This window comes from Cladophialophora psammophila (genome assembly GCF_000585535.1).
Source record: "Cladophialophora psammophila CBS 110553 chromosome Unknown aczJe-supercont1.4, whole genome shotgun sequence".
Classification (NCBI taxonomy): domain Eukaryota; kingdom Fungi; phylum Ascomycota; class Eurotiomycetes; order Chaetothyriales; family Herpotrichiellaceae; genus Cladophialophora; species Cladophialophora psammophila.
The window spans coordinates 1,898,456-1,924,765 of NW_006912925.1; the positions used below are offsets into that span (position 1 = coordinate 1,898,456).

Below are 26,310 nucleotides of genomic sequence, written 5' to 3' on the forward strand. Positions count from 1 at the left end.
CCCTTCGGGCTTCTTTCCCTTTTTCTTTATCTGATACAGCCAGTGACTGTCGTTTAGTCATGAGAAGAGTGAAGAGTGAAGAGCGGAGCACGTGAATCCCAGAACCAACCCCCTTCCCCCGAGAGAGAGAGAGAGAGAGACACGAATGGGGCGAACTGACCTGACCGCGTCCCATTCCTCACACAGGGACTAGGATGGAATAGACATGTGCCGCCATTCTCTTTCTTCCATTCGTCCATTCGTTGATTCATCACTCCGTATGGATGATTCCATGTACTCCGTCGTACTATCGCCTTTCAAACGCGTCGAATCCGCCTTTTGGCGCAGAGGCAGGACAAGAACGGGAAGAACAGGGAGTGAGCCGAAATGGGAGAGCTGGGACTCGATGGCGGGAAAAGAGAGACAGCCCAAGATGGAATGTGGCAGTAGTCAGATAAATAGATAGATGGTTGGATGCTCAAGTTTGATACTGATGCTGGATCCATTTTTCCTATTTTAAAGAGTCGAACACAAACTGATTGATCTGATTCTAAGCCAACTCCTTGCGGACATTTGTGCATCGATGGCTTTCTTTCTTGCCTTCCCCCGGCTTCATCGTCTATACATTCCTGTATTGATTTTCATCTTTCGTGGCATACCTTCCATCCTGACGTCGCTGGTCCACCATCTTTTGTTCCCAAACACGTTGCTGGGCTCTTATGACTTCACCACATCACTCAGTCCCTCGGTCTCCAAATTCTTCTTGAACCGCTTCTCAATCGCCTCCATGAACTGGCTTGTGGTAACCCACGCCTCCCGGTCTTTTCGCCCACATGCTAACGCAAGATCTTTGGTCATGATCCCGTCATCGTTGACCGTCTGAATAACCGCCTTCTCCAGATTCTCCGCCCAAGTCACTAGTTCGGGCGTGTCATCAAGTTGCCCGCGATGAACCAATCCCCTGGTCCATGCAAAAATACTGGCAATGGGATTGGTGCTGGTCTCTCTCCCCTTCTGATGTTCTCTGTAGTGCCGTGTGACAGTTCCGTGCGCGGCTTCGCTCTCAAACGTCAAACCGTCCGGAGTAATTAGCTGGCTGGTCATTAAACCCAGCGATCCAAAGCCCTGCGCCACAATATCACTCTGTACATCTCCGTCATAGTTCTTCATTGCGATCACAAATCCTCCACTGCTCTTGATCATTTGCGCAACCATGTCATCGATTAGGCGGTGTTCGTACCAGATCTTCTTGGCCTCGAATTCCTTGGCGTACTCTTTCTCGTAGATTTCTTGGAATATGTCCTTGAAGCGTCCATCGTAGGCTTTCAAGATGGTGTTCTTAGTAGACATGTAGAGCGGATAACCCCTATCGAGTGCAAATTTGAAACTGGCGTGTGCGAATCCTCTTATCGAATCGTCGGTATTATATTGTGTCTGGGCGACGCCGCCTGTTTCCGGGAAATCGAACACCTTGATCCTCTCCGGCTCGCCTCCGTTTTTAGGTGTAAATACCATTTCCAATGTGCCTGCTTCGTGAATGACTGTATCTTTAGCACGATACTGGTCGCCAAACGCGTGACGCCCGATGATGATGGGCCTTTCCCAGCCGGGTACGAGCCGGGGAATTCGAGGGATCACGATGGGTTCCCGGAAGACTGTACCACCGAGGATATTTCGGATTGTACCGTTAGGAGAAAGCCACACTACCAAGAGCATTAGTGGTTGAGGGGGTGTTGAGGCGCTTATATCATACTCTTTTTCAAGTGAAATTCCTTGACCCTGGCCTCGTCCGGAGTGATAGTTGCACACTTCACACCCACGGAGTATTTCTTGATGGCCTCCGCAGCATCCACTGTGACTTGATCGTCCGTCTCATCTCTGTAAGGCAAGCCCAAGTCGTAATACTTCAAGTCGATGTCCAGATACGGATAGATGAATTTGTCCTTGATATCTTGCCATATTATCCGAGTCATCTCATCGCCGTCGAGTTCCACGACGGGATTCTTGACCTTGATCTTTGGTCTGCCTGAGGACATGGTGCGGGTCTGGCGTGGCGACAGGCCCAGTCTGCGTGATTCGGCCGCGAGTCTGTTCGATGCCGTGGGCGCCATTCTGCACGAGAGCGAAGAGGAGCGGTGATATAGGGACAGGTTCGAGAGAGTGGATCTTCTTGCAGCGCCGCCCACCAGCGCAGTCCGGAGAGGATTCATGTGGATAGGGGAGAAAAGCTAGATAAAGGAACGGAAAGTGCACGTATATAAGAAGATATGAAGTCCGGGTGAGCACACCGATGTGATCAGATTGACTTGGGAGGCACCGAGGAGGAACTCTTAGCCCATACCTCGCCAACTCAGCGTAGCTTGAACGTTGGGAAGTGCGCAGATAGCTCGGCTTGCTGCTGCGGTTGTGGAAACCCACCTCTAAGGTTCCATCGGATAGAGATCTTGTGATTCAACAGCCGATGACGATATGGACCAACAGCCGAGGATGAACGAAGGTGGAATTGGTGGAATTTGCTGCGATGTGGCTGCAGGACGTGGGGTTATTTTTTGGGGTTCCAGGTGTCAAAGTGCGGAATAATACGAGTAGGATGGGTGGCGAACACGGCTAAGGCTCCGAGATCGCTTCAACCTCCAGAACCACCACGTGACCACAGCCACCAGCTCGCAACCTGCAAAATTCTCCCGCGCCCCATACTCAGTACACATTGAGCACAACAAGTTACTTACCAATCACTTTCCTGCCGCATCTCTTTCTGCCTCGTGTTTCCCCTTCCCTTCGCCCTTCGCCATGGCCGATAAATTGCGCACTCTCCAACAACTCGAATCTCTCCAGGCCAAATACGTAGGCACTGGCCACGCCGACACCACCCGCTATGAATGGAGCCAAAACATTGTCCGCGACTCCCTCGCAAGTTATGTCGGTCATCCTCCTCTGCTCGCGTACATGGCCCTTGGATTGGGAGAGAATAAAGAGATTGTAAGAGGACAGATGATTGAAAAGATGATCAGGGCCAGCGGACCGCCACCACCGAGGGAGGAGGACTGAGGGCTTGGGCGTTTCATATCAGAACTGTTGGGGTGATGGAGCATCTCAGGATATGAATGCAGAAATCCACGCCCCCTCTGACCTATTTCGAAGTCGAAGACGAAGAAGCTACGCCCGCGACACCCATGACGGAGTCACTACTCGTCGGTGCTTTTCTACCTAGATCAATCCCTCGAGCTCCCCGACTAAGATCGACACCGGGACATTGTTTAGGCGGAGATCTAGGCAAGCGAATCCTTTTTTGTGAATACCAAGCATTCGGGTCAGGAACACCAATACCTTCTGGGGAGGAAGGATCATGCATGATCCCAAGACCCGTCAATTGCAAATCACGAAAGAAGAGCCTTTCTGGTCCTGTAATGCGGAGGAGGCAAACAGGAACCTCTCGACAGATCACGGGCTTTGAAACGAATCGGCTATGGATATGGAATTTTTTGATGTCATACCAGGCCTCTTCGAAGTACAGTATGTGCAGTACCGGAAATTCTGTCTGCATATCAATCAAGTTGAACTCGTCATGCCCGTGAAAAAGATCTGCGGTTCATTCTGTCCGTTCTCGCGTCCTTCAATTCCTTGGGCAAATTGGTGAAGCCACTCTGCCACGTCCCCGCGAATGACACAAATTTGCCATGCTCTTCGCCCTGGAGAATGTAATGACCTGTTGAAAAGGACAAAGGAGAATATAAGTGTTGGATGGTTGCTGGGGAGCACGCTCCCTTCGTTTATTTTTGTCGACGATCAGCGTAACCAAAGACGTCGGTGGCCGACCACCGACGATCAACGCCGTTTTCTCCCATTTTGACGCCATTTGCCCATGCACCCCGTCTCCGTCAAGCATTGATTCCAATTTCTTAATTTTTTATTTTTTTTTGGCAAGATAATGCCCATTATTCGCTCCAGTTGCAGTGCTTGTACGCTCTTCCGCTCTGTGGAGGACACTCTAACGAAATTTCGTAGCCATAGCCTTTGGGAAGTCAAAGGCTGAAATATCGAGCATCAGAACATGAATACCATCATTAGAAAATGCCATTGACAATGTTGCTGCCAATTGTAGCTCCGGCTCCAAAGATAGCAGCATTGCCCATCTTCTTGCCGAACTTCTTGCCCTGTTCTTCGAGCTTGCTGTATTTCCGACCTTCTGGACCGCCGCTGGAAGAGCCTGACTGACTGACTTGGAGAGGGAGATTTCCGTACTCAGTCGACTGTGAGTGAACCAAGGGTGGCCGTCGGTCCTCGATGACATTGACGTAACTTCGTGGGAAGATACCTTCTAGATTGGTCCTTTCATTGCGACCTCTCCACCCTGACTTTTAATTAGCATGCAATTGGGCCCGAATGGAGATGAGCGGCACGTACAATCGTTGTTCATGTGCTCCAATACCTGTATCCGATCACCTTGCTGGAGCGCCAGATCGCCAGCATCTGTGGGTGTGTATGCGTAAAGAGCGGAGGCAATCGACAATATCGGCGGCGGAACGTAGGCCGGAGGAGGGAGAGGAGCAGGCGTAGGTACAGGAGCATATCCTTCTTTCAGGTTCATGCTCGAGAATTGATCGACAGGGGTGTTGGCGGTGCCATTGACGGGAGCGTGTAGGGGGGCATGTAGCGGTGTCTGAGCTGGTAGTTGTGCTAGGATCGAGGAGAGCTGTTCAGGCGAGATGATGGAGGTATCGGCAAGGAATTCCAGTTCCTATAGAATGTCAATGTGGTGATCCGAGAACGGTAGAGAGGTTGGTGGTTACACACAGTACGAATGGTACGGAGAGAGCGGTTTGTCAGGGCGATGGAGGCCTCGGTGGCCATGGTATCGCCAGGAAATTAGAGGACTCGGACGCGTATGAGCCGCAAATGCGAGAAGCAAGAATGAAGAAAGCGAAAGAGATAAAACGAGAGTGATGAAACTCAACCTCGGACGAGGTGGGTGGTGGTTGAGCGGTCGAGTCGATGGTCGTTTGACGGAAGAGGGAGGAGGTCAGGTTACAAAGGGCTTGAAGGGCAGGAGGCCGGGAGCCGGTGGTCAGTGGTCACTCGGAAAGATGAGGCGCAGGCGTGCAAGATGACTGGGTAGAAGAGGGAGCCAGAGATCGGGCAGGGAAGAGGGTGCGAGGGTCCAGGCAGGTGGTGTGGTTTGGCGGTTAGCTATGGTTGGACGAAGAGCTTTAGGCGTGAGGGCCTGCCAGGTGGTCGATGCAGGGAAAACAGAGGGCACTCCTTTACCCGCTGGTCCAGCAGGAAAGCTGCTCGCTAGGCGCGAGGCATGACCTGCTCGGTACGGCTAGGTACGAGTACGGAGCACTAGCGACCTGGTTAGGCACCCCTGCCAACCCCCGTTGTTAGAGGGCTTCTGAGGGCTACTGAGCGCCAGGGATGGATGGATGCCTGACTCCTCGGACCAGGAATATCAAGTAATCCGTGCATCCGTTGTCTCACAATGCCGATTGTGCTATGTAGTTGTGTCCGGATATATCGGCATTGCCCCTTGAAGCTAGCGGCAGGATTTTAGCGGCATCGGTCTCTATCTTTAACTGGGCTTTCGCAGGCTTTAACTGGTGCCTGACATCCGAAAAAACTCTTGGCGCTTGTCCATCATCAATCACGTTCGCGACTAATGTCCAGAAACAGAAGCAAGTCAGAGGGGGCCCAGCCCATGCTCGCTCCACCGAAGCCACTCATCTCGTTGCTGACTGTGCGCCTGCTACTTCATCTAAATTCAACGTCTTCCTTCCGCGAAAACAAGGACAAGAACAAGAACAGAAAAGTAAACAAACAGCCTTCGCTTTTTCTCTTTATCTCGGAACAATCACTTCTCTTGGCAATATGAGCTCCGGCAAGCGTGTGAGTATGCACCCGACTTCGTGCGTGAAAAGAAAAAAACATGCAACTTCCCATAGCAAAAATGACTGGTTGTGACATCAATCTTGAAAGAGAAGCCGTTGGCCCCTGCAGCTCACTTCATCGCGCTGGTGCTGGTGCTGCTACTGGTGCTGGTGCTCAAGCTGGTGCTGGTGCTCAAGCTGGTGCTGGTGCTCAAGCTGGTGTCGTCGGTGTGAGTTTGAGTTTGGAGGGTTCATTCATTGTCTTGTCTGCCAGGCAATCAACCGTTGTTTGGTCGTTTTCTAGCTGTCTCCGTGCTGTATGAAACTCTAAAACTATCAACAGCAGACGCGCGCCGCACAAAGCAGACAAACACCAGGCTGGCTGTGCTGGATTCCTCAATTCTCCCGTTTGTTCACACCCAAACAGCGGTTTTCTAATGTGAAGTTATATATTGCATGATATTCAATAGCACCGTCCCAGAATGCCCTCAAATCTTGTCACAAATAGTTCCAGTGCATTGGAGTTTGCTATATCTTCTCTGCACCCAAATTACCGCGTTTGGAATCTGTCACCTCAACCGCGCCAACAGTCACATTTGCGTTGACAGATCCATACCGCGGCCATTGTCCTTCACTCAAAAGGATTGTAAGTAGTGCTGGTCGCTATTGTCACTCCATCACCGTCTCGCGGTTACTCTCTGTGACCGACCATCTATCCTATAAATATCTCCCCCCGTCCTCCTTCCTCGACATTTTCCTCACAAAGCATCAGAACATCGAAGCGCTTCCTTGCTTGAGTTAGTAAATATACTGAAGCCTACCAAACAGACCTCTCGACCTGCGGCGTGAAAGTTCAGCCTCCTTGCTCTAGTCAACTTGTCAATCGAGACATCTCACTGTGTCGAAATGGCTCCACAGCAAGGTCTCAAACCCCAATTCTTCGTCACCCGGCAGAATGGAGCCATGGTTCCTCTCATCGCCATGGATGAACTGCCTGTTCATGTCCAGATCGAGGGTGTTTCTCGAAGCCTTAGTGCTTTCGACACCGCTGGGATGACTGGCGTCGGTGTCCGCGAGGCCCGACATCAATATTACGTCGTCCAAAGTATGAACAATACCATGGCCATCCCTTTCAACGGCATTCGCACGCCTCAAACTCCTATCTCGAATGCGTCGAAGCCAAATTCTGCCTCCTCGACTCCGTTGCTGCGTGCAGCCACGCTTTCCTCCACTGTCATTCCAAACACGCTGAATGTTGGAAACCAGCTCAATCAGCTCAACCAGCTCACCCAGCTCAACGAAGTAGGCAGCACCTCTGGTCTTGCTTCCACGGACTCAACTGGGGAGGATATCAAGCCTGCTACCAGCCCCCTCCCCGGTTCTTCTACAAACGTCGCGCTGCCTCCCACTACGACCACCACTCTGGCATGGCGGAGCAAGGCCGCGCCAATTCTCGCAAATGACGCGCCTCCTGCTGACCCAGACCCAGAGATGCCACCAGTCGGCCAGAAAATCTACTGCTCATACTGGTTGCGCAACGGCGAGTGCAACTTTGCGCAACAAGGCTGCATGTTCAAGCATGTGATGCCGTTGAAGCTTGAGGTTCTTGAGGTCCTTGGCTTCCGCGACCTCCCAGACTGGTACCGCAAGACATACAAGGTGGGCAGCCTGCGCGTCAACGGTGGCCGCAACGGCCTCAGCTACGGCATCCTCGACGGCAACAAGGCCGCGCCGCGTGCCAGGCGCGTCGGTCTGGACGCAGAAGCCACCAGACGGATCATCGCCTCGCACATCAACGCTTTACCTCTCGGTAATGGGCGCGGCGGCCGACACCACCATCATGGGGATAGACAGCCGCGAGCCGGTGGAAACCACTACCACCGTCCTCTTGCGCTTTCCGCCCCGCGGACTCCTGCCGCTATCGTTGCCGCAGACAATGCTACGGACAAGGTCAAGGCCAAGGTCAACGAAAAGGAGCGCCGCGACGAGCTCCTGGCTGCCGCCTTCGCGGCTGACATGGACAGCGAGCTAGGGGACATGATGGACGCGCGGATGGAGAAGATCCGAGAGCAAGAGCAGGCCGGATGGGAGGAGGAGCAGGAGGCCGCGAAAAGGGCAGCCACTGCCGACGCAGGACAGAAGGGTGGTGAGACCGGCGGCGCAGCAAAGAAGAGCGAGACCACGAGCGAGAGGGCTAGCGGAAGCGGCAAGGGAGCCGCCCCGAACAAGCCCGTCGCTGTCGGAGACACGAAGAAGCACGGCGGCCGTGGTGGCGCCAGGTATGCGCGTCGGAAAAAGACGCCACAGGTGCCTGCTGTGCAGAAGACAGCATAGGCCGATGGCAACGGCAACGGCAACGTTCTTCGTCCACGCCCACCCACCCCAACGACGGACGGCGATGACACCAATAGGGAGACAAAGGCATGGTGAAAGAACATCCGTGGACAATGAGAACAGCGGTCTTCGTCTCTTCCTCCAGGGTCGGGCTTTTTGGGCGGGCTGGGAAAAGGGGAAAGTGGGCAACGGTGAATGAAAGGGAGCCTGGGTTTTTGCATTACCATAATCAGGTTCCGGAAATACGTGGCGTATCAGGTTCCCTCGTGGATATTATTGCTTCAGAGATACCCCTTTTTATGCTTTTCCTTCTTCTGTTCTGTCCTTAGTATGGAAATGGATAGCTGGGAGTTGAATGGACGAGTGTCAATAGAGAGAAAAAAGTCGTGTCCTTTTCTGTTCCTTTTCTGTAGTTGTGCCATTGAGATCTATGTTGGCCGTGTGTTTTTACAGAGACCCCTGCGGTCTCAAAGGCGCTGGCCTCCCAAGCGCTCGAACATATTCATGCACCAATTCCTTGCCGTCGAGCGCCGGCCCTTGCTGTGCCGTTTGGCCCTCGCCCAGCAACTTCTGCTCCTGTCTCGCGATCAACAACTCCCTAACCCTCGAGGGCTTCAACTTCCAGTTCTCGGGGAACTCGACTTTCTTTTGCGGTTTGTGGTGCCTCAAGTCCAGCGGTATGTCCTCAAAGGTATCCTTCCCGTTGCGCGCCTCGTCTAGCAATTTCTTCACCTGGTCTCCCAAATATCGCTTGTTTTGCGCGGGCGCCTCGAAAGTTTCGCAGGACATCTTCACCACATCTGTGTCTGGGTTGTAGCGGGGGCCGACCAGCTTGAGGAGTTTTTGACGTTGCTTTTCGGTCAGGTTCGGGAGGTCTTTGGTGCAGAATTGCACAACCACTTTGCGGGCTGCCGGGTGATATTCACCCATATACGTCGTATAGCGGAAGCGGAGGGGTGTGGCTTCCGTAGGCGGTGCAAATGGCTTTGCGAACTCTGAGAACACACATTAGTTCAAACGTGAATGACGAATTTGGGCTGAACCGAGGGACGCTTACGTTGTAACAAGGGCATATCCCATGCAATAACCCGCGTATACTGCCTGACCTCTCTGTGCAGGTCCAACTCATTGTGCGCAACACTCGAAATGGCACTCTCATCCCACTCCTCGTCGCCGTCTTCGACCTGCGTGAATTCATCGTCCTCTTCATCCAATGCCCAGTAGCCCACTTCATTACTCTTCAACGGGACGTCGGGGAAGTCCAAGGGCTCGACTTCCTTGCCAATTTCTCGATCTACATTGTCGACGAGCTTCTCCATAAACGGGTCCTGGGCGTTGGGGTCGGCGTTGAAGTCGATACCAGCTTCTTCAAATTCGGCGGCGTAGTGATTCTGCAGCGCAAGGTAGGACTCTTGGTCCTTGGGCGAGAGCATTTGGAAATCGGCGATTTCGTCAGGGTCCAGGTCGGCGACAGTGATCGGTGTAGAGGGGGTTTTGTAGCCACCTTCAGGTGGTCGGCTGAGATCCAAATCCTCCTCATCGTCTTCTTCTCCGTCTTGGTCAAAGGCAGAGGTCCTTCGGTTACTATCTACTCGACGCGGCAACGTTGTTGAGAGTTGACGAAATTGGAGGCTCGTGCCCGTAGCTCGATGCCGCCGTGAAAAGAGCTGCTGCTGCGCTGCTTGACATTTCCGTTTCACCGGGATCTGTCGACTAACTTGGAACAATGAACGACATAGATGCCGTGCTGTGGTAGCCATTGTTGCCGGGGTCTTTCGATCTTGTGAGCCTGCGCATTGGGGAGCTTCAGATAAATTTCCCCAAGAACTGAATTTGCGTGACCGGGCTCTGTGGTCAGATGTAGATTAGTGGCAGTTCTCTGAGGACCCATGATCCACCGAAGTCTACCGAGTTCAAGGAGTACATCTCGTGGTCCTAAAGTCAAGTCACCTGCAATCTTCCTTCACTGTCGCCATCGTCTCTTTAGGAATTTGGATAATGGCCGATCCGAGACCATCCAGCAATGCCCCCGGGAAGCGATGTTTTGTGACCATTGGCGCCACAGCTCCCTTTAATAGTCTAGTCCGCGCCGTGCTGGAGCCAGCATTCCTCAAACCGCTTCGTGAAGCAGGATATACACAACTACGAATCCAGTTTGGCAATCACGAGGGCGAGACTATATTTCGGGAGCGATGCAAATCCCTGAAGGAAGCCGGTTTTGATAAAGGTATCGACATTACAGGCTTCGGGTTCAGCAGAGAAGGGCTACGAGAGGAGATGCTTGCAGTAAAGGGACGATCCCAAGTGGACGAGGGAATGGTCATCAGCCACGCCGGATCAGGATCAGTCCTTGACGCCCTTCGCATCGGCGTGCCCATCGTGGTGGTCCCAAACACAGATCTGCTGCACAATCATCAAGTCGAGTTGGCCGAGGCTCTGGCAGAGCAAGAGTATGTGATTCATGGCAAGCTTGGCAGTCTTGCAGACTCGATAGCGAGCGTCGAGGAATTGCGGAAGAGGATGAAGAAGTGGCCGCCGCTGAGGTCAGGAGAGGAGAAGTACAGACGTGGGCTGGAGGATGTTATTGCTGAGGAGATGGGCTGGCAGATTGATTGAATTGGGAGTTTGGTGTTGGAGGGTTCTTGATAGCTGCCGTACCTACGGCTTCCCATGATCTTGCTCAGGGCTTATCCCCGATACCTGTCTTGCGTAGGATGAAAAGCGTTGAACAAAGGAACAAAGGTCAGGGGGATGGTATTCGATGTTCTGGAACAGATTTGCAATCAATCTTTCAAGTCGAGATTGGCATTGGGATTTCCTTCTGCCTTTTGCAGGTTGCACTTTTCCCCCCGTCTGCGCACAGCCATTATAGGATACTGCGCAAATATCTGCAGGTACACGGAGTACAGTTAGATCTTCCACGATATCTGAGGATTAAATAGGTGAGGCGCCCTTTTTCTCCCCTTCTACAGCACAGTTTTCTGACTAGATCTTCCTCCAGACCAGCAGTGATCAATGCAAGCTCGTTTCTTGAAGTCAGCTACTGCCTTTTATTTTCTCACCAAGAAGACTCTTCTCAGACTGTGCCAGCTTGCAAGATGGCCAGCTCAACAGTGAGTTATGTTTCCCCCTGGCAGAATTCCGATTCCGAATATTTGTCCGGGATGAATCATGTCATGACTACTCTTTTCCTATTCGCTTTGCTTGCCGGTAGCTTCACACGTACTTCCTTGTAAGGCCTTGATCGCGCCTCCCGGGTCTCGATGAAGGCCATGAAGGCCAGGGTTCGCTGATAGCGGTACTTACATGGTCCTCGCAAAGTCTTGGCTCGGTTCTGCCATTTGCGACTCGTCTCTGTTGGATCGTTGTCTTCAAACCAAGTCGAGTCCTGCTCCAGAATTCGAAATATTTGCAGCATCAAGCTGTCAACGTCGTCGTGAAACCAATCACATACTTCCTCGTCGTCCACGACCCTTGCTTCCACCCATCCCAAGGGTATATCGACGAGTCGGTCACTTGCATCAACGCTTTCCATGCCAATGCAGGCCCATTAACCACAGAACCTTTGTTAATCAGAGCTTTAATGCGCGGCAGAAACCGTTTCAGACTCAGCGGGAAAAGCTCAAGCGACTGCATCGCCTTCTTTTTGTATGCTAAGCGCTTTCGTTAGCTCCACGGGCACCACGAGTGATGTCGTTGCTCTCCTTTCCGGATGCACCTTCAGAATATTCAATAGCTGTGTCTTGATATGCGGGGGGTCGATTCCGCGCAATCACGCTGGTGGCTGGCCTTGCAAGCAGCTTTCGGAAGACTTCCTTCAGGTCCAGGAGCGATATGTGCTGAAGAACAACCACTAGGGCTGAGGCTCGTATTAGCGTCCGGGACGACAATCAAACGCAACAACCACAATCCCCACTGATGTCGCGAGTGCTTTGGTTCCACGTTTGGTGCCGGGCGTTTCGAAGGCTCATGGGAGACGTCACTGTGCTTTCTCTTGTGGTTTGCGGTCGTGTTGAAGATCTAGGTGGTGGATCAACGAGGAGCAAGAAGGGGATGAACGGAGGTCTAAATTTTCGAAAACTTCATGCCGTCGACGCGTCTCGTGGCCAGGCACGTTTTCAAAGACCCTCCAAGCCCCCTTCTCGCATTGCAACTATTCCCCAATTGGTGGCTGACATAATGCTCAAGAGGCTACTCGCCAGCAGTATGGAGTTCCAAAGACTTCGACATTTTGTTCAGACAATCGTTACTTGAAAGATGAGTTGAGAGAACTGTGCGGATCCTGCGAAGAGCATCTTGGGGGCAGGTGCGTCCTTGTAGATAGTCGATTCTGCTCTCTCCCAACGGGTCCTAGATCTGCTCCTTGCGAATTGAAGTGGTGTGAGCTAGTTTGAAAACGCTCCGTGAGCGGAAATACCTGGACAAACGTCCCAGTACTGAGGCCGAGGACCATGAGAGAACATACAGTGCAACGAACCTGCCACAAACGCCATCCGAAACGTCGCCATACAGCCATGAGAGCTCTTTGTTATACGTCAGCAGCCTGGCGAGGAGAACATGTTGGGACGTGCAGAATTTGTTCGTTTGAAAAACTTGCATGTAGCACTATGGTACGTACCGACTGTGGTCGTAGCTAGGTCCCCCTGAATTGCTCGCATTCCCAATTCCCCGAAGAATCATGGAAGCATTGCAGAGGAACACGGCCTTATAGCAAATAGATGTGTTCCGCGTTTTGTCTGGCCTCTTTGTCATTGCCCTCCACCTGTGCGTGAGCTTGAGATCCGGTCGCAATCAAGTTACCGTGACCAAAGCACAGTAGCTTAGGCTGCGAGTGGAAACCGTGGTAATGATCGTTTTCAAGAAGCTGAAAAAGGCTCCCTCGATCCGAGTGCGCGAGAAACCTGACTGGTAATAAGTGTCATGTCACATGTTCCTTATTAATAGCTTAGTGTCCAGTATTTGAATAACAAGATGCCCGCGCCCCTCGCCGCCACCACTATGTATGGGCCCCCATTGAAACATGAGATTATTCAAAGAATCGACGCAGTTATGACGCAAGGTGTTACTATTTTGTCTCTTCCTCCAGAGGTTCTTTTGAGGATCTCATCGTATTGCGACTACGCGGCAGCGCTTGCCCTATCGCTGACCTGCAAGGACCTGCGTGTCTTCAGACCGCATGGCTACGGAATGATTGACTTATTGCAAATCGAGCGATGGCCATGCTACGATCCCGCAGGACAAGCCGAAGACCACGTGAGACAGCCTCTTGCTGGGAGAGACTATTTCGCATGCTCGCTCTGCCTTCACATTCGATCCGCGATGGAGTTTTCGAATGCAATGATGAAGGGGAAGAGAGGGAAACATTCCCAGGCGATATGCGATGATTTTGGAGCCCGTCTCAAGCGGTTCTGCATTGAGTGTGGCATTGAACATGGGAAATACCAATCAGGGACTGTCATGCAGTTTGGAGGCGCTCCTCTGAGTGATCTGGATCGGGAGATTGGTGGGGGGCAAGGGCTGGTTTGTCGCAGATGCCGCTCTTTCAGCAGATTTCCATACTACGGCGAAGTAGGTATGGCGAAGCTGTGTGTCTCATGTTCAAGGCAGTTGAGAAAGCAGCCAAGGGGGACTATACCGTCTGGAACGGAGACGGCCAGTGACTCTCTTGGTTTCGAGACCTAGGTGCGTGAGGTCGGTTTCCCACTGTTGAAAAGCACTTCATTGAGGCGTTAGGCTGTCTAGTTGTGGTGTGGAGGAAGAAAAGGGAAGTAGATATGGTCCGTTAGAAGCCAAGTGGTGGCAGAGATTTTTGAGAATATAACGCGATGACATTCCCGAAAGCACTCAAAAGAATAGGTACTATTCCTAGAGGAGCGACAAATAATCCTTAGCGGGATTCTTTTCTTGCTGTCGTCGCCTTTCAAACTGCCGTCGCTGCCGCCGTCACAGAGTAGAGTGCCGTCCTTTCCCATGCTCCTCGTTAGGTTTCCCATATTCTACGCCCCAGGTTTGACTAGTTCGGGGCCTCGGATTCAGCACTTCGTAAATGTTCCGAGGTGTCTGGACTTGCCCGTTCGTAGTTCGCGACGCCGCCCTTTCTCGATTAGAGAGAAGCATGCCGGCGCTTGGGTCATAACCGCGTATCCCGTAGTAATCGTGCACTCTCTTTTCCTGTGCTTTTCTTTCTGCCTTGTCTTTGTTGTTCTGCCGTGCCCGATCTCTGCTCTCTTGTCTTTTCTCCTCTCGCTTCCTGTATTCTTCCTCTCGTCTTGCCTTCCGTTCCTGCGTCGCTGCTTTTTTGCGAGCTTTGGCTTCTGCTCTCTGTTCATCTCGCTGGCGTGCCTCAAGTTCTTCCAGTGCACGGTCTTGAATCCCTCTAGATTGTGCGAACAAGATTCGATCAAGTATCTTACTCGATCGGGCTCGATGTGCTGCTGCTATTTGGGGAATTGGTGAGGTGGGAGTGAAGCCATCGCCTTCTTGACAAGGATGTAGAATACATTCCGCAAGATTGTGTGGATCCTGACGTGTCTCCTTGGGAGTCGCGCTTCTTGTGAGACTGGGTTGCTCATAGGCCGGTGCATCGGCCATATTGTTCAAACAGAATTTGCCTCCGACCGGTTGAGGAGAGACTGCCGTGATTGAGATATCGACAGGATTGAGTCGAATCGAAAGAAGCGGCGCTCACTATTTCGATGGATTGTCAAGACACAGTGGATGAAGAGTGCTAAGAGCAAGACGATAAAGATAGGGGGGATGAAATACTCCGCAAATTCGATGAGGGTGTCGAAAGCCATAGGTGAGGTGACGAACTAACAAACAGAAGAGTACGCATGAGGGATAGAAAACAGAGAGTCCCCATTCTTCATGTTGGTCAAACCGCACCTTGCCGCCCAGACGTGGCAGTCACGATCGTCAAAGCTGAGTCTATATTTTGCCTCGACTAAGGCTTCAGCGGCGGTCGTTGCAACTGGCTCATATTCCCTTGACAGGTTTGGTTTCTTTAGTGACATGGACTCCTGCTTTGTTCGGCGTCTAGAGTGTAGTATGCATGGTAGCTGATGCGGTCTTCATGGAGAATGCATCTTCAAGTCGCAGACGCATGTCAGAAGCCAAGTCGCATGAGAATCCTGCCCTCTGCTCCAACGTACCAGAAAGCATTTGCCGTCGCGCAGAATACCAAGATCAGTGACACTGGTACTCCACGAGTTGTTGGTGTGAAGCCGACACACGTCCAACCATGGGTGTTCTCTTTGAAAAATTTGCCCGTGAAAGATAGTGTTTGATCTGAGATTTTTGCCAATTGGTTTTAGCGTCTGCTGTCACTTGCACCCGGAGGACCACTCATATTAAACCCAGGCGGAGGAAGGGCCTGTCCTTGACTCATGCCACTACCAGGTCCGGGACCAGGTCCTCCCGGCGGACCTTGCTGACCCTGTTGAGCTGGAGGTGGGAAGCCGCCTGGTGCACCTGGAGGAGGAAATTGGAAGTTGGGAGGAAATCCTCCGGGCGGTGGAGGAAAAGGTAAACCGCCTGGGAGGTTTGGAGGAGGGGCGCCACTGGGCGGGAAAGGTGGAAATGGCATGCCACGACCACCCGGAGGAGGTACTATGCCACCAGGTCCTGGCGGCGCAGCACCGGGTAGTCCGAACGGTGGAGGGGGCATTCCTGCGAGGAATACCAGTGAGACGATGTTGAAACTCAGTCCCGGCCAAACATACCTGGAAATCCAGGGAGAGGCGGAGGAAATCCTGGCGCAGCTTGTTGCAGCATAGGGTTTGCTTGACCTTCGGCGGCATAGGAGGAAGTGATCGAGTCAATGACCGACTGTGCCTTTTCGTGACCAATTTCTGCATCTCGTTAGACACCGTTGAGCCCCTGCCTTTTGGTACATACGCTGATAATATTCGACCACGTTTCTCAGGTGGTTTCGGCCAGCATTGTGAGCCTTGCGCACCGACATGGAATCATGTGTAAGGTAGACATCACAATAGTCGCAAAAGAGTGCTGCGCATGTTAGTGAAATAGCCATCTGTGGAGAGGGAAGGACTTATATTTGGGCATTTTGGTGATTGAGGTGGTTGGAAATTCGGTTGCAAACAGTAGCGAAGACAGAATCGGCGTCGACAGATGGGACCAGGAGTTTGCTGGTGCTGAGGAGCGTGTGTTTGCGTTGTGAAAGTTGATGATATTTCCGTGTTGGAGGAACTAAGAGGAACAAAAACAAGGCGGTGAAAAGCGGCAGAATTTTGTCTCGTCGCGTCCTGCTCGCCTGCGTCTGGAGACTGCACTCGCGTCTTTTTTGTCCAAGTCCCCTGGTCGGTCCCTATCCCCCTACTAATTACCACAACTACCACCATCGACATCATGCGGTGATCAAAGCAGCAATCCTCTCAATATCAATCTTTGCTTGTTTGGAATACTTCTGGTCGATATGGCCGACGGTGGAAGTCTGCACAATGTGCCGCTCGTGCTGGACAACGGTAGCGGCACCATTCGAGCTGGCTTCGCCGGCACCGATCTTCCTGCGGCCTATTTCCCTTCCTACGTTGGCCGACCTAAGCATGTCCGTGCCCTTGCCGGGGCCCTGGAGGGAGATGTCTTCATCGGCCCCAAGGCGCAGGAACTACGGGGCCTCCTGAAAATCAAGTACCCGCTTGAACATGGAATCGTCACTGATTGGGATGACATGGAAAAGATTTGGACTTATGTCTACGAACAAGAATTGAAAACCCTGAGCGAGGAACATCCTGTCCTCCTCACAGAGCCACCCTTGAATCCCAGACAAAATCGAGACACGGCTGCCCAGATCTTGTTTGAACAATTCAATGTCCCGGCCATATACATGTCCATCCAAGCCGTTTTGAGTCTGTATGCAAGCGGTCGAACGACCGGTATTGTTCTGGACAGTGGAGATGGCGTCAGTCATGCAGTACCCGTCTACGAAGGGTTTGCAATCCCGAGCAGCATACGGAGAATTGACGTGGCAGGAAGAGACATCACCGAATACATGCAACTCCTCCTGCGCAAAAATGGCCATGTCTTTCACACCAGCGCCGAAAAGGAAATTGTCAGAATTATGAAAGAGAAAACGGCATACATCGCCCTGGATCCTCGAAAAGAAGAGAAGGACTGGTCACAGGGGATATGGAAGAACGAGAAGAGGGATGTCGAGTACGTGCTCCCAGACGGCCAAAAGATCAAAATTGGAGCAGAACGGTTCCGAGCACCAGAGATTCTGTTTGAACCAGAATTGATTGGGTTGGAATATCAGGGCATCCATCAAATGGTCGTGGATGCCATCAACCGGACGGACATGGACCTCCGAAAAAATCTTTTCGGCAATGTTGTCCTCAGCGGTGGTACGACTTTATGTAAGGGGTTTCCGGACCGACTTCTGTATGAAATGCAGAGGCTGGCGGTCAAGGATATGCGCATCAAGATATATGCACCTCCCGAGCGAAAGTACAGCACGTGGATTGGTGGCAGCATCCTTGCTGGGTTGAGCACATTCAGAAAGGTAAGTGAGGACCACGTTTTTAGTATTGGGGCACCACTAATACCAGGCCAGATGTGGGTCAGCATTGACGACTGGCATGAGAATCCGGACGTTATCCACACCAAGTTCACCTGATTGGGCGTCGTCCAGAGCGACAGTGCTCGTATGATCGTGGCCAGGAGATTGAGGACCTCGGTTTCATCACATCCAGTCCACGAGCGTGTGGCGGTGAGGTCAACAACCCAAAAAACTCTTTTGTGTCAGGCACCACCGGCATCGCACAATGAACGTAGGCTGTCTAGCGCCACAGAGAGGCGAGTGTTGGATCTGCTGATCGATGACACTCTGGAGCACCGCCCTTGGATTACTGCGGGGAAGTCCCGAGAATCCGGGGATGGTCTAGCCACAGATCAACGGGCTCTGGAAGCACTATCCAGATTGAGGCAGGCCACAACACCGGAGGCCGACATATCATACCGTTGTTGATGGCCAGGGCCAGATCGTATCGATCCCTCTTCTCAGGGGTAACTCAACAAACTCAACACGTGTCCGATTGTCAGGACGACAAGTAAGCAGAAGTCGACGAGCAGAAAGAATGAAAAAGAGGCGAGGGTTGTTTCAGGCCCCGGACTCTCGTTTGGTGATGGAGAGGACTGAGGTGACTTGTGGTGACGACTGGAGAAGGACAGCCATCTTGAGCAATCTATTACCCCCAGGAAACGACGGTCCCCGCTCTGGGCAGCAGGCGATTACCCCATAGATTGCTCGGAGGGCAGCGCGTGGCGGAGGATCAGCCCGAATCCAGGCTGGGCATGACAAACGGAATCTCCCAGCTCGACAGCTGACGTCGACGTGTGGCCAATGGCAGCCTCACCGCCGACTCCGCCAGAGGAATTTTCTACGAGAGACTTTTGCCGTCGTCGAGTTTCCGCCCATCACGCAAGTACCTGTTAGTACACTGTACCTCGTGCATTTCCTTGGTAAGGGCGGTACCAAGCCTCATCGAATATCCACCTGCTACCGTGTCACTTCTCTCTATTTTCCATGACGCCAGCTTTAGCTATTTCCCGCTCTTGTGTCGCCATCTTTCCCCATCGTGACCTGCAAATTTGCACCTTCGCGCTTTGCAGTTAACGGCAGGCCTGTCTCAACCTTGGCCGACACTTTCCAGTTAACTGCAAAGTGCGGCAAGGTGTTGGGTTTCTATCGAGTAATCGCCCCAGAATTCACACGCCCATGGCTCTCCCTTGCCAGCCCCTTGAGCCCCCTGCCAGTGCTTGTGCCTTGACTGGAGATCCTCGCGTCAACATCTACCAAGCAGAAAAACTTTTTCACAATGGCCTATTGTTCGTATATAATCACCTGGTCCCCTGGTCCTCCTCGTGACGGGATTCTTGTTTCGCATCCCAAGTTGCTTATTGCTACTGACAAAGCCCATCGTCTTTGACCTGCGGAAATACCTCAGACAAACAACATTTCTAACAAATACTGTCCTTCTGATCACCGTCACCTGACAGCTAAAGTATCCAAACCTATCTACTTCTGGCTGTGGTTCCCAAAACAGCACCCCTGGGCCAATCATAAATACTCCTGATCAACACCACTATTTGCTAGGGAGTTCTCTACATACCAGCTCAAACATCATCGCGATCGAGAACATTCGTCCTTCGCAACAGATAAGAACAAACATAAAGCCAATTGATCGTGCCCCCCCAATCCACAAACCAAACACACAAAACTTCAAAAAACTGAAAATATGTCGCCCTCATCATCAAGATCCTACTCTATTGTTGAACCACATCCCTCCGTCACCACCAACACACACTACATCTCCACGGGGCGAGGCGGGATTGGCAACGCCGTGCGACCCTCCTCATCCAGCGCCTCGGCATGGGGTGGTGGTAGCGGCACCACAGGCGCGTCACGGCTCGGCTCCCTATCGTCGACGACTTCATCCACAGCCAGCTCCAGGAAGACCTTCACGACCGGCCGCGGCGGGGCGGGCAACGTGTTCCCCAGCTCCGAGCGCGCCATCTTCAGCTTCGACGAGGAACTCGAGCAGCAGCTGCGGTGGGAGCGCGACGCGGCGCCCGTGTACCACGTCGGCCGGGGCGGAGCGGGCAACATCGGCCACGTCAGAAACAACAAGAGCAACTACGGCTTCAACGTCGGCGGCGCCACCACTACCGCCGGCGGCAGCGCGATGATGAGGCGGAGACCCAGCGAGGACAGCGCCGCCTCGGCCACGAGCGCGAGCTCCTCGCACGGCAGCGAGTCCGGCGCGGACCAATTCAACCGCAGCGTGAAGAAGGGGTGGAAGAAGATCACGGGCATGGGCATGCATCATCACCAGTAGCCAGCCCAGCCTTCTCTCCTCTCCCCGTGATTCTTCGCGTCGTCGTCGTCATCATCATCATCGCATCACCACGTCATCGCACCACATCACACCACATCACACCACACGACTAGCTGGCGTTTCAAACCAAGAAGGCTCGATCCCCGGCCGGGACCAAACCAAAGATTTTCTTCTGTATTTTTTATTTCCGGGGGAAACATTCGGACGATGATGATGATGATGGCAAAGCCAACGACCGCACCACGAACGATTGATGAGACATATTTACTTTTTTTCTTCCTTGTTTCTTTTATGTATGTGTGAGGGCGCGGCGTTACAGGACTTTCTTCCTTCTTCTCCGTCGTCTTCGTCGTCTTCGTCTTACACATGGCTTTGGCCTTTGGCTTTGGCTTTGGCTTTGCATGGTCATTTGTGAGAGCGTCCAGCGGACATGATTATGCACGGGCACGGGCATGGGCATGGCATGGCATGGCGTGTATGGAAGCATGGGTATGCTAGGGCATGCATGGATGGACGGTGCATGGAAAGGGAGACAAAAAACAATGAATGAAGCTCACGACCATCATCATACTAGTTACTATCAGATATTTCTTATGACCTACCTGCCTGCCTGCTTTTGGTTGGTCAACATGACCCCAAAGTCAAAAGGGTTACACGGCTCGACAAATAACAATAGCAAAATTTAAAAGGCAGTTGTAATTTCATCTTCTCTTGACGTTTTCATAATCATATCTCATTCATTCCACCCTCCTCTCAATACCCTGCCTGCTCACCGTGAGGTACTTGACGCCCTTGTACGGCCGAACGCCATCGCCCAGACCCTTGGATTTCTTCACGTCAACCACTAAGCTATCTACTTTGATCCCGCTAGGTAGCCAGCCTTTGACACTGAATGAGACGGAGATGGATCGCGGCATCAGCGCCTTGGTCGCTTGCGCTCTTTTGGAGTTGCCGTTGGCTGACGATTCAGGTGCCGCCCCTTGATTAGCGACAACGTCTTCCTGGTAATACCCTGCCATAGTGTTCTGCTTCCCGATTTCGGCAGCTTGGCTCTCTTCATCCATATCATTCTGCACATTGAAAGCACCTGCTACTGTGCCGGTCAATGTCGCTGTCCCATTGATCGATGCTCCGTCCTTGGTAGGGACTTTCCACTCGACAACTCTGTCGAATGCATTGAACGTGGCTTCCCCTCTTGAGGCCTTCAGTTCAGTGACGCTCCGGACATCCGAGGGAAATGGTATTGTGACCATTACGGCTTCCAATGTTGGAGCACTCGAACTACCGCTGCTAGCACCACCGAAGGACAAAGAAGAGATGGGACCTGAGCTCGTCCGCGAGGCGCTCGGCTTTGGCGCCGAAGAAACGCCAGGAAAAGTGTTGTTCAAGGTCAGTTTGGCTTCAAATTCGGAGCCGGAACTGCCAAGTCCACCTCGCAGGTCTACTGTGGCTGGCAGGAATATTCTGTCACTCTTGCTCGGAGGCTGATCCGTGTCGAGGGAAGATGGCATTAGGTCAGTCTCGTAGCCTGCAAGCATAAAACGGCCGTCTGGAGGGACGAATGATAGCTCTCCCGGGTGTTCTTTCCATCTCGCTAACCGAACGCAGGGATGAAAGACTGGCAGTTGCATAGTGCGAGTGATTCCGGATGTTTTGGCACTGCTGGTACCTCCGGGCGCGGTCAATACCATAAGCAAATCCGGCACTCCAGAAATCTTGGCTGTGAAGGCAATCGAGCCGTGTGACCGTGCGGATATGGGACAACCTGACGGGGCGAATATGACTGACAGATTCTCAATGATATCGACATAGAGCTCGTTTGAGGTATGTCGGACATTAGATTTCCGCCATGGGATTGCCGGTCCCACGGGAGGGGAAGCAGTGCCGCGCAGGCTGGAGGAGAAGTTGCTCGACGGCCCCAGAGCAGGCGAAGACCTGCAAGAGTTAGAGCTGCACATATCTGCAAAACGGAGGCCAGAGCATACCCGGGCAGTCCTACATGCGTGAACAGCTTTCCCAGCACTGAAGAAACTTCTACCGACTCTCTCAGCGCATTGGGTTCAGTGTTGCATATTATGCCCCCATCACACATTTCACCCAGCAACTGGGCCACAATTTCATAGTTGTCTTCGATCTTTGTGGTTAGGAGGGGGGTCCCGAGAAAGTCCTCAAAGACATCGAGGACGCGGTGGAGGAAATCGAGGATGGCCAGCGACTGTGCATCTTTGCCGGACACTGCGATCAACTGAAAGCCCGAAGGAGAGATTGAATATAGGGTGGTTGGAGGTGCAAGTTCTGAGAGATGGAGGATGGAGGGTCGCGGGCCTGTTCGCGCAGTCAAACTGGTGATGAGAGTCTGCGCAGAGGGTGGGCGGCCCGAGTAAATGTGTTCGAGGACGCAGTTGCTAGCGGATAGTCAGCAATTTGCGGCGCCGCAGAGGTAGAGAGTAGAGGGCAGGCACATACTTGTGATCATCAAAGACGTAGAGCGCGTCAATGGTGACGCTCATATTGGGAAGAGGATGTTCAACTGACAGCCCGGTCGCAGGCGAGCATTTCGTAGATTGTTCCCACCTGCGCCGCCACATCCCTTGCCACTTTAACCATTTCTCTGCTAACCATATACCTAGCACCAGGCACGGGCTTGTCCGACCCGCATCGCCGACCCAGTAGCGGTTGAGTGATTGCCGCTTTTACCTGAGCCTCAACTGAGCCTTTAACAAGTGGAAACTCGTGTGTAGCAGCCCGCGGTGCGCCAAGACAATGTGAAATACGCCAAGACGCTAGTAATGATGGCTATAAAAGCAGCCTCCCCGACCAGATAGATTGAGAATAGTCCAATACACTTTTACACTTCATTTCACAACAAGGTCACACCCCCTGTTCGACCTCTCCTTGAGTTATGTAGAAGCCGATGTCGACCTGTGGCGCCTGGAGATGGGCAATTTCACTTATTGTATTCGTTTCTCAGCCCTCGGGGAGCCTCACCAGTCTTTCATGACAAGACCTCTCTCCTAGCGAATACTTTTGCGATGGATGTCGATTTGCGTGCGGAACGACGAGATATAATAGTGCATATTATATTAATTACGAAAGAGCTATATTCTACTGGGTACGAGGAATCCGCTGTACAAAGGCTATAGAACAATTCGCCGCACTGGGCTGTTGTGGTGCTGTGGCACAGCTCCACGTATAGAAGGACGACTATAAGTTTACTGTCACATCATTAGGCATCAACACCTCAACGCCTCAACACCTCCTGTTGCTTAAACAGAACACATGAGATGGTGATCAATTATTGCAATCACTTCCAACCCTCACGCATCCACTGGATCAGAGGAGTTGTGGCATAGTCAAACACTTCGCCTCTTTATAAGCAGTCGCTCGAAATGACACCTCGAGATCTCGTCTGTGCCAGATGTTGGCGTGATTTCTTCAACACCGAGGCTTTTGAGAAATGCTGCACTTACGATCATTTCGGTAATGTCCACGAGCAGAGAAGCGTCGAAGCAGTCGCTGCCACCAGCGAGATCAGAGATGCTGACTGCACCTGGTGTGCATACATAAGAAGCTTTATTCGCGACTCGTGGATGCCAGAAGACAGGGTTACTACGTATTTGGGCTCGTCCCTGATAGGCTCATGCACGCCCAGGGGCGGAAACGTCTTCTACCTGGACATCTCGTGCCACTCTCCAAGAGGAAAGTGGATCGGGGGCTCCGCGCTATTTCTTCACGCCTGGACGGCAGCAGACGACAACGCCTCAGAGTATGTGACTGCGAGACCCTTGCGGACCGACGTCAACAGCGAGGCAGCGACACTGCAGCTTAAAAAGTGGTCGGAGGAGTGTATAGGGCACGAGTGCTGCAGCACTTCACACCGAGAGTCTAGTCTTCCCGCAAGGGTCATCGAAATCAATCCGCCGGGACGACGACATCCGCGACTCTTGGAATCCAGGAATTTGCGTGGCGTTTACGCAACGCTCTCTTACTGTTGGGGGGAAACGCCTTTTTCGACTCTCACTTGGGCCAATTATGGTAAATTCACCGAAGAGCTGGATGTGCGAACCCTACCTTGCACTATCCGTCACGCCATCTCGACCACTCGTAACTTGTCCATCCCATATTTGTGGATTGACGCCCTCTGCATCATCCAAGATTCTGAAGAGGATAAAATCAGGGAAATTGCAGTCATGAAAGATATCTACGCTTCTTCAGCTTTGACAATAGTTGCCGCATCTGCGAAGAGCGTCGGTGAAGGATTCCTCCATCCCCGGGTCCACTCAGAGCCCTTCCACACGATACCTGTCCGGATTCGACCCAGCGTGTTCGGCACGATGTCCGTCAACGAACTGGATGCTGCAAGCTACGACGAGCGGTTCGAGCCCCTTGCGAAGAGGGCCTGGACGATGCAAGAGCAGCTACTAGCCCAACGCGCGCTCACATTCACTACCCACACCATGATGTGGAGGTGCCATGCCGGCACAAGAAACTTTGGAGACTCCCTATACTTCCCACACGACCTCGATGCGGGTTACAACGACAATGATGACAAGTACAGCCTCAATCTGCACTCTCTGCTTCTGAGTGAAGAAGAAGCGCGCTCTCAGAGAGACAAGGCTTTGAGCTGTTGGCTGCGGATCGTGACGGCGTACTCTCTCCGCGTTGCGAGCCTTGAACGCGACAAGCTGAATGCAATAGCTGGTATCGCCTCGCATCCTTCCTTCTCTCGCGTCCTCGGGCCTGGCTACTTCGCTGGGCTGTGGCAATACGAACTCGCGAGACAACTGACATGGCGCGCTTCACGCCGGCACAGAACACTGCCTGGAAATGACACCTGTATCATTTACAGGCCGGTGAGGTACAGGGCGCCTTCCTGGTCCTGGGCGAGTCTTGAGGGAGGGGTCATTCGATTCAATTTTTCTTTCGATGATGAAGACGCAACTGTTTCGGACGTTATCTGCGACATCATAGATTGTTCGACCGCACCAATATCTCCCGAGCTCAACCCGTTTGGACAAGTATTGTCTGCACGGCTGAGAGTGAAAGCTGCTGTTAGGAGGGCCTGGTTCAATCCTTCAACTCACAATGTCTTCTTGCTTTCAGTATCCACCTCCTCGGAATCCAGAATAGTAGTTCCACACAACGAAGAGCTAATCTCTTTTGACGAGGCTTCGACTAGACATATCGATGAGTTCTTGGCAAGACATCCGGATGTTGACCTCGGTGAGGATCCAGAGGCTACGCACGGCACTGATTATCGCAATATGTGCGGCACATATGACGACACTGAAAACCACGACCCTGTTATCGTCTTATGCGTGGCCATAAACCTAAGCCCAGAAAGGGACGACGGGGTGGAAGGGCTGCTTCTTCTACCGAGCGAAGTAGAGGGCGACGACAATATGTTCCAGAGGATCGGATTCTTCGAGAGGGGGAGAAACGAAGATTTTCCAAAGGAAACACAGACAGAGATCTCGATCATATGATTCAAAAATCGACGATAGCCGAAGTCAAAGGCAGAATTATTGAGCCAGGACGCCAATGGGACCTCGCACTCTAATCACACACATTCACCACATCAGCCTAGAGTTACCCATGGAGTAAAAGCAACGTGTGCGCTTATATGGACAGTGTTCATTTATATCCTGACTTGATAGGAAGTCCCACAACGCCACGACTCGACACCGATATAGATAGCCCTCTCACAATCGCTGATTACAGACAGCCGCTTGGTTCGGAGTTTGCATCTTCCGGGTCAGATAGATATTATAGATGGAGGCTGCCGAAGCACCCAGGGAAACATGCACGGAGCGCAAGGTGATCGGAGGGTGAAGCCAACGGTGATCGGCCTCATCTCAAGGGGAAGATTGGCGACGAAGGTTTCGTTATCCAGGGCCAGCAACATTCCCATGTCCAACGCCTGCTTCCAGCAACACGAATCCTGAATGGGACAGAATGGCATTGCGGGCTTCTCCTGGACTACGAGAGTTCCATATCGAGAGAAAAGTTGGAATCGAGGGCGACATAGAGTTCATTACCGAGTATGTTGTCCTCCACCGGGCTATCCGACCTAGACCCAGCCTTGGCAGTATCTATTCGCTTTCGAGTGGGTACGAGATGGCCTGACGAAGCAATTTTTGACTGACGCAGGTATCCCTCTGGCCCCAAGGTGGAGTTAATTAACGTCATGTGGATTGAATGGAACAAGAGCTCGGCGGAGCTTGTGGCTATTGGCTGCATGCTTAAAGATGCCTGGGCTGTTAAAACGGGAGAAGTGG

The 26,310-nt window shown here is 52.4% G+C and overlaps 13 protein-coding genes across 13 annotated transcripts; 7 read left to right on the forward strand and 6 right to left on the reverse strand.

Moving 5' to 3' along the window:
- Positions 1 to 696: 696 nt before the first annotated feature.
- A1O5_03611 (isocitrate dehydrogenase [NADP], mitochondrial) lies at positions 697 to 2,090 on the reverse strand (the record flags this gene model as incomplete). Its single annotated transcript, XM_007744222.1, has 2 exons — positions 697 to 1,682; positions 1,733 to 2,090. 2 exons carry the CDS (start codon positions 2,088 to 2,090, stop codon positions 697 to 699), a joined length of 1,344 nt encoding a protein of 447 aa, XP_007742412.1.
- A 679-nt stretch (positions 2,091 to 2,769) lies between these two features.
- Positions 2,770 to 3,027, forward strand: A1O5_03612 (uncharacterized protein; the record flags this gene model as incomplete). The annotated part of the gene is made up of 1 exon (XM_007744223.1): positions 2,770 to 3,027. One exon carries the CDS (start codon positions 2,770 to 2,772, stop codon positions 3,025 to 3,027), a length of 258 nt encoding a protein of 85 aa, XP_007742413.1.
- Positions 3,028 to 4,043: 1,016 nt separating this feature from the next.
- A1O5_03613 (uncharacterized protein) lies at positions 4,044 to 4,830 on the reverse strand (the record flags this gene model as incomplete). The annotated part of the gene is made up of 3 exons (XM_007744224.1): positions 4,044 to 4,330; positions 4,384 to 4,717; positions 4,774 to 4,830. 3 exons carry the CDS (start codon positions 4,828 to 4,830, stop codon positions 4,044 to 4,046), a joined length of 678 nt encoding a protein of 225 aa, XP_007742414.1.
- Positions 4,831 to 6,749: 1,919 nt separating this feature from the next.
- On the forward strand, positions 6,750 to 8,177 carry A1O5_03614 (uncharacterized protein; the record flags this gene model as incomplete). Its single annotated transcript, XM_007744225.1, has 1 exon — positions 6,750 to 8,177. One exon carries the CDS (start codon positions 6,750 to 6,752, stop codon positions 8,175 to 8,177), a length of 1,428 nt encoding a protein of 475 aa, XP_007742415.1.
- Positions 8,178 to 8,624: 447 nt separating this feature from the next.
- Positions 8,625 to 9,937, reverse strand: A1O5_03615 (uncharacterized protein; the record flags this gene model as incomplete). Its single annotated transcript, XM_007744226.1, has 2 exons — positions 8,625 to 9,172; positions 9,235 to 9,937. The coding sequence occupies 2 exons, from the start codon at positions 9,935 to 9,937 to the stop codon at positions 8,625 to 8,627; spliced, it is 1,251 nt and encodes a 416-aa protein (XP_007742416.1).
- Positions 9,938 to 10,175: 238 nt separating this feature from the next.
- On the forward strand, positions 10,176 to 10,793 carry A1O5_03616 (uncharacterized protein; the record flags this gene model as incomplete). The annotated part of the gene is made up of 1 exon (XM_007744227.1): positions 10,176 to 10,793. The coding sequence occupies one exon, from the start codon at positions 10,176 to 10,178 to the stop codon at positions 10,791 to 10,793; it is 618 nt and encodes a 205-aa protein (XP_007742417.1).
- A 2,445-nt stretch (positions 10,794 to 13,238) lies between these two features.
- On the forward strand, positions 13,239 to 13,796 carry A1O5_03617 (uncharacterized protein; the record flags this gene model as incomplete). Its single annotated transcript, XM_007744228.1, has 1 exon — positions 13,239 to 13,796. A coding segment is annotated over one exon (558 nt), but the record flags the coding sequence as incomplete, so codon positions are not given.
- A 324-nt stretch (positions 13,797 to 14,120) lies between these two features.
- Positions 14,121 to 14,768, reverse strand: A1O5_03618 (uncharacterized protein; the record flags this gene model as incomplete). The annotated part of the gene is made up of 1 exon (XM_007744229.1): positions 14,121 to 14,768. One exon carries the CDS (start codon positions 14,766 to 14,768, stop codon positions 14,121 to 14,123), a length of 648 nt encoding a protein of 215 aa, XP_007742419.1.
- Positions 14,769 to 15,486: 718 nt separating this feature from the next.
- A1O5_03619 (U1 small nuclear ribonucleoprotein C) lies at positions 15,487 to 16,209 on the reverse strand (the record flags this gene model as incomplete). Its single annotated transcript, XM_007744230.1, has 3 exons — positions 15,487 to 15,845; positions 15,899 to 16,027; positions 16,074 to 16,209. 3 exons carry the CDS (start codon positions 16,207 to 16,209, stop codon positions 15,487 to 15,489), a joined length of 624 nt encoding a protein of 207 aa, XP_007742420.1.
- Positions 16,210 to 16,611: 402 nt separating this feature from the next.
- On the forward strand, positions 16,612 to 17,811 carry A1O5_03620 (actin-like protein; the record flags this gene model as incomplete). Its single annotated transcript, XM_007744231.1, has 2 exons — positions 16,612 to 17,697; positions 17,749 to 17,811. The coding sequence occupies 2 exons, from the start codon at positions 16,612 to 16,614 to the stop codon at positions 17,809 to 17,811; spliced, it is 1,149 nt and encodes a 382-aa protein (XP_007742421.1).
- Positions 17,812 to 19,432: 1,621 nt separating this feature from the next.
- A1O5_03621 (uncharacterized protein) lies at positions 19,433 to 20,032 on the forward strand (the record flags this gene model as incomplete). The annotated part of the gene is made up of 1 exon (XM_007744232.1): positions 19,433 to 20,032. One exon carries the CDS (start codon positions 19,433 to 19,435, stop codon positions 20,030 to 20,032), a length of 600 nt encoding a protein of 199 aa, XP_007742422.1.
- Positions 20,033 to 20,769: 737 nt separating this feature from the next.
- On the reverse strand, positions 20,770 to 22,542 carry A1O5_03622 (uncharacterized protein; the record flags this gene model as incomplete). Its single annotated transcript, XM_007744233.1, has 3 exons — positions 20,770 to 21,967; positions 22,018 to 22,437; positions 22,499 to 22,542. The coding sequence occupies 3 exons, from the start codon at positions 22,540 to 22,542 to the stop codon at positions 20,770 to 20,772; spliced, it is 1,662 nt and encodes a 553-aa protein (XP_007742423.1).
- Positions 22,543 to 23,421: 879 nt separating this feature from the next.
- On the forward strand, positions 23,422 to 25,518 carry A1O5_03623 (uncharacterized protein; the record flags this gene model as incomplete). The annotated part of the gene is made up of 1 exon (XM_007744234.1): positions 23,422 to 25,518. The coding sequence occupies one exon, from the start codon at positions 23,422 to 23,424 to the stop codon at positions 25,516 to 25,518; it is 2,097 nt and encodes a 698-aa protein (XP_007742424.1).
- Positions 25,519 to 26,310: the final 792 nt, after the last annotated feature.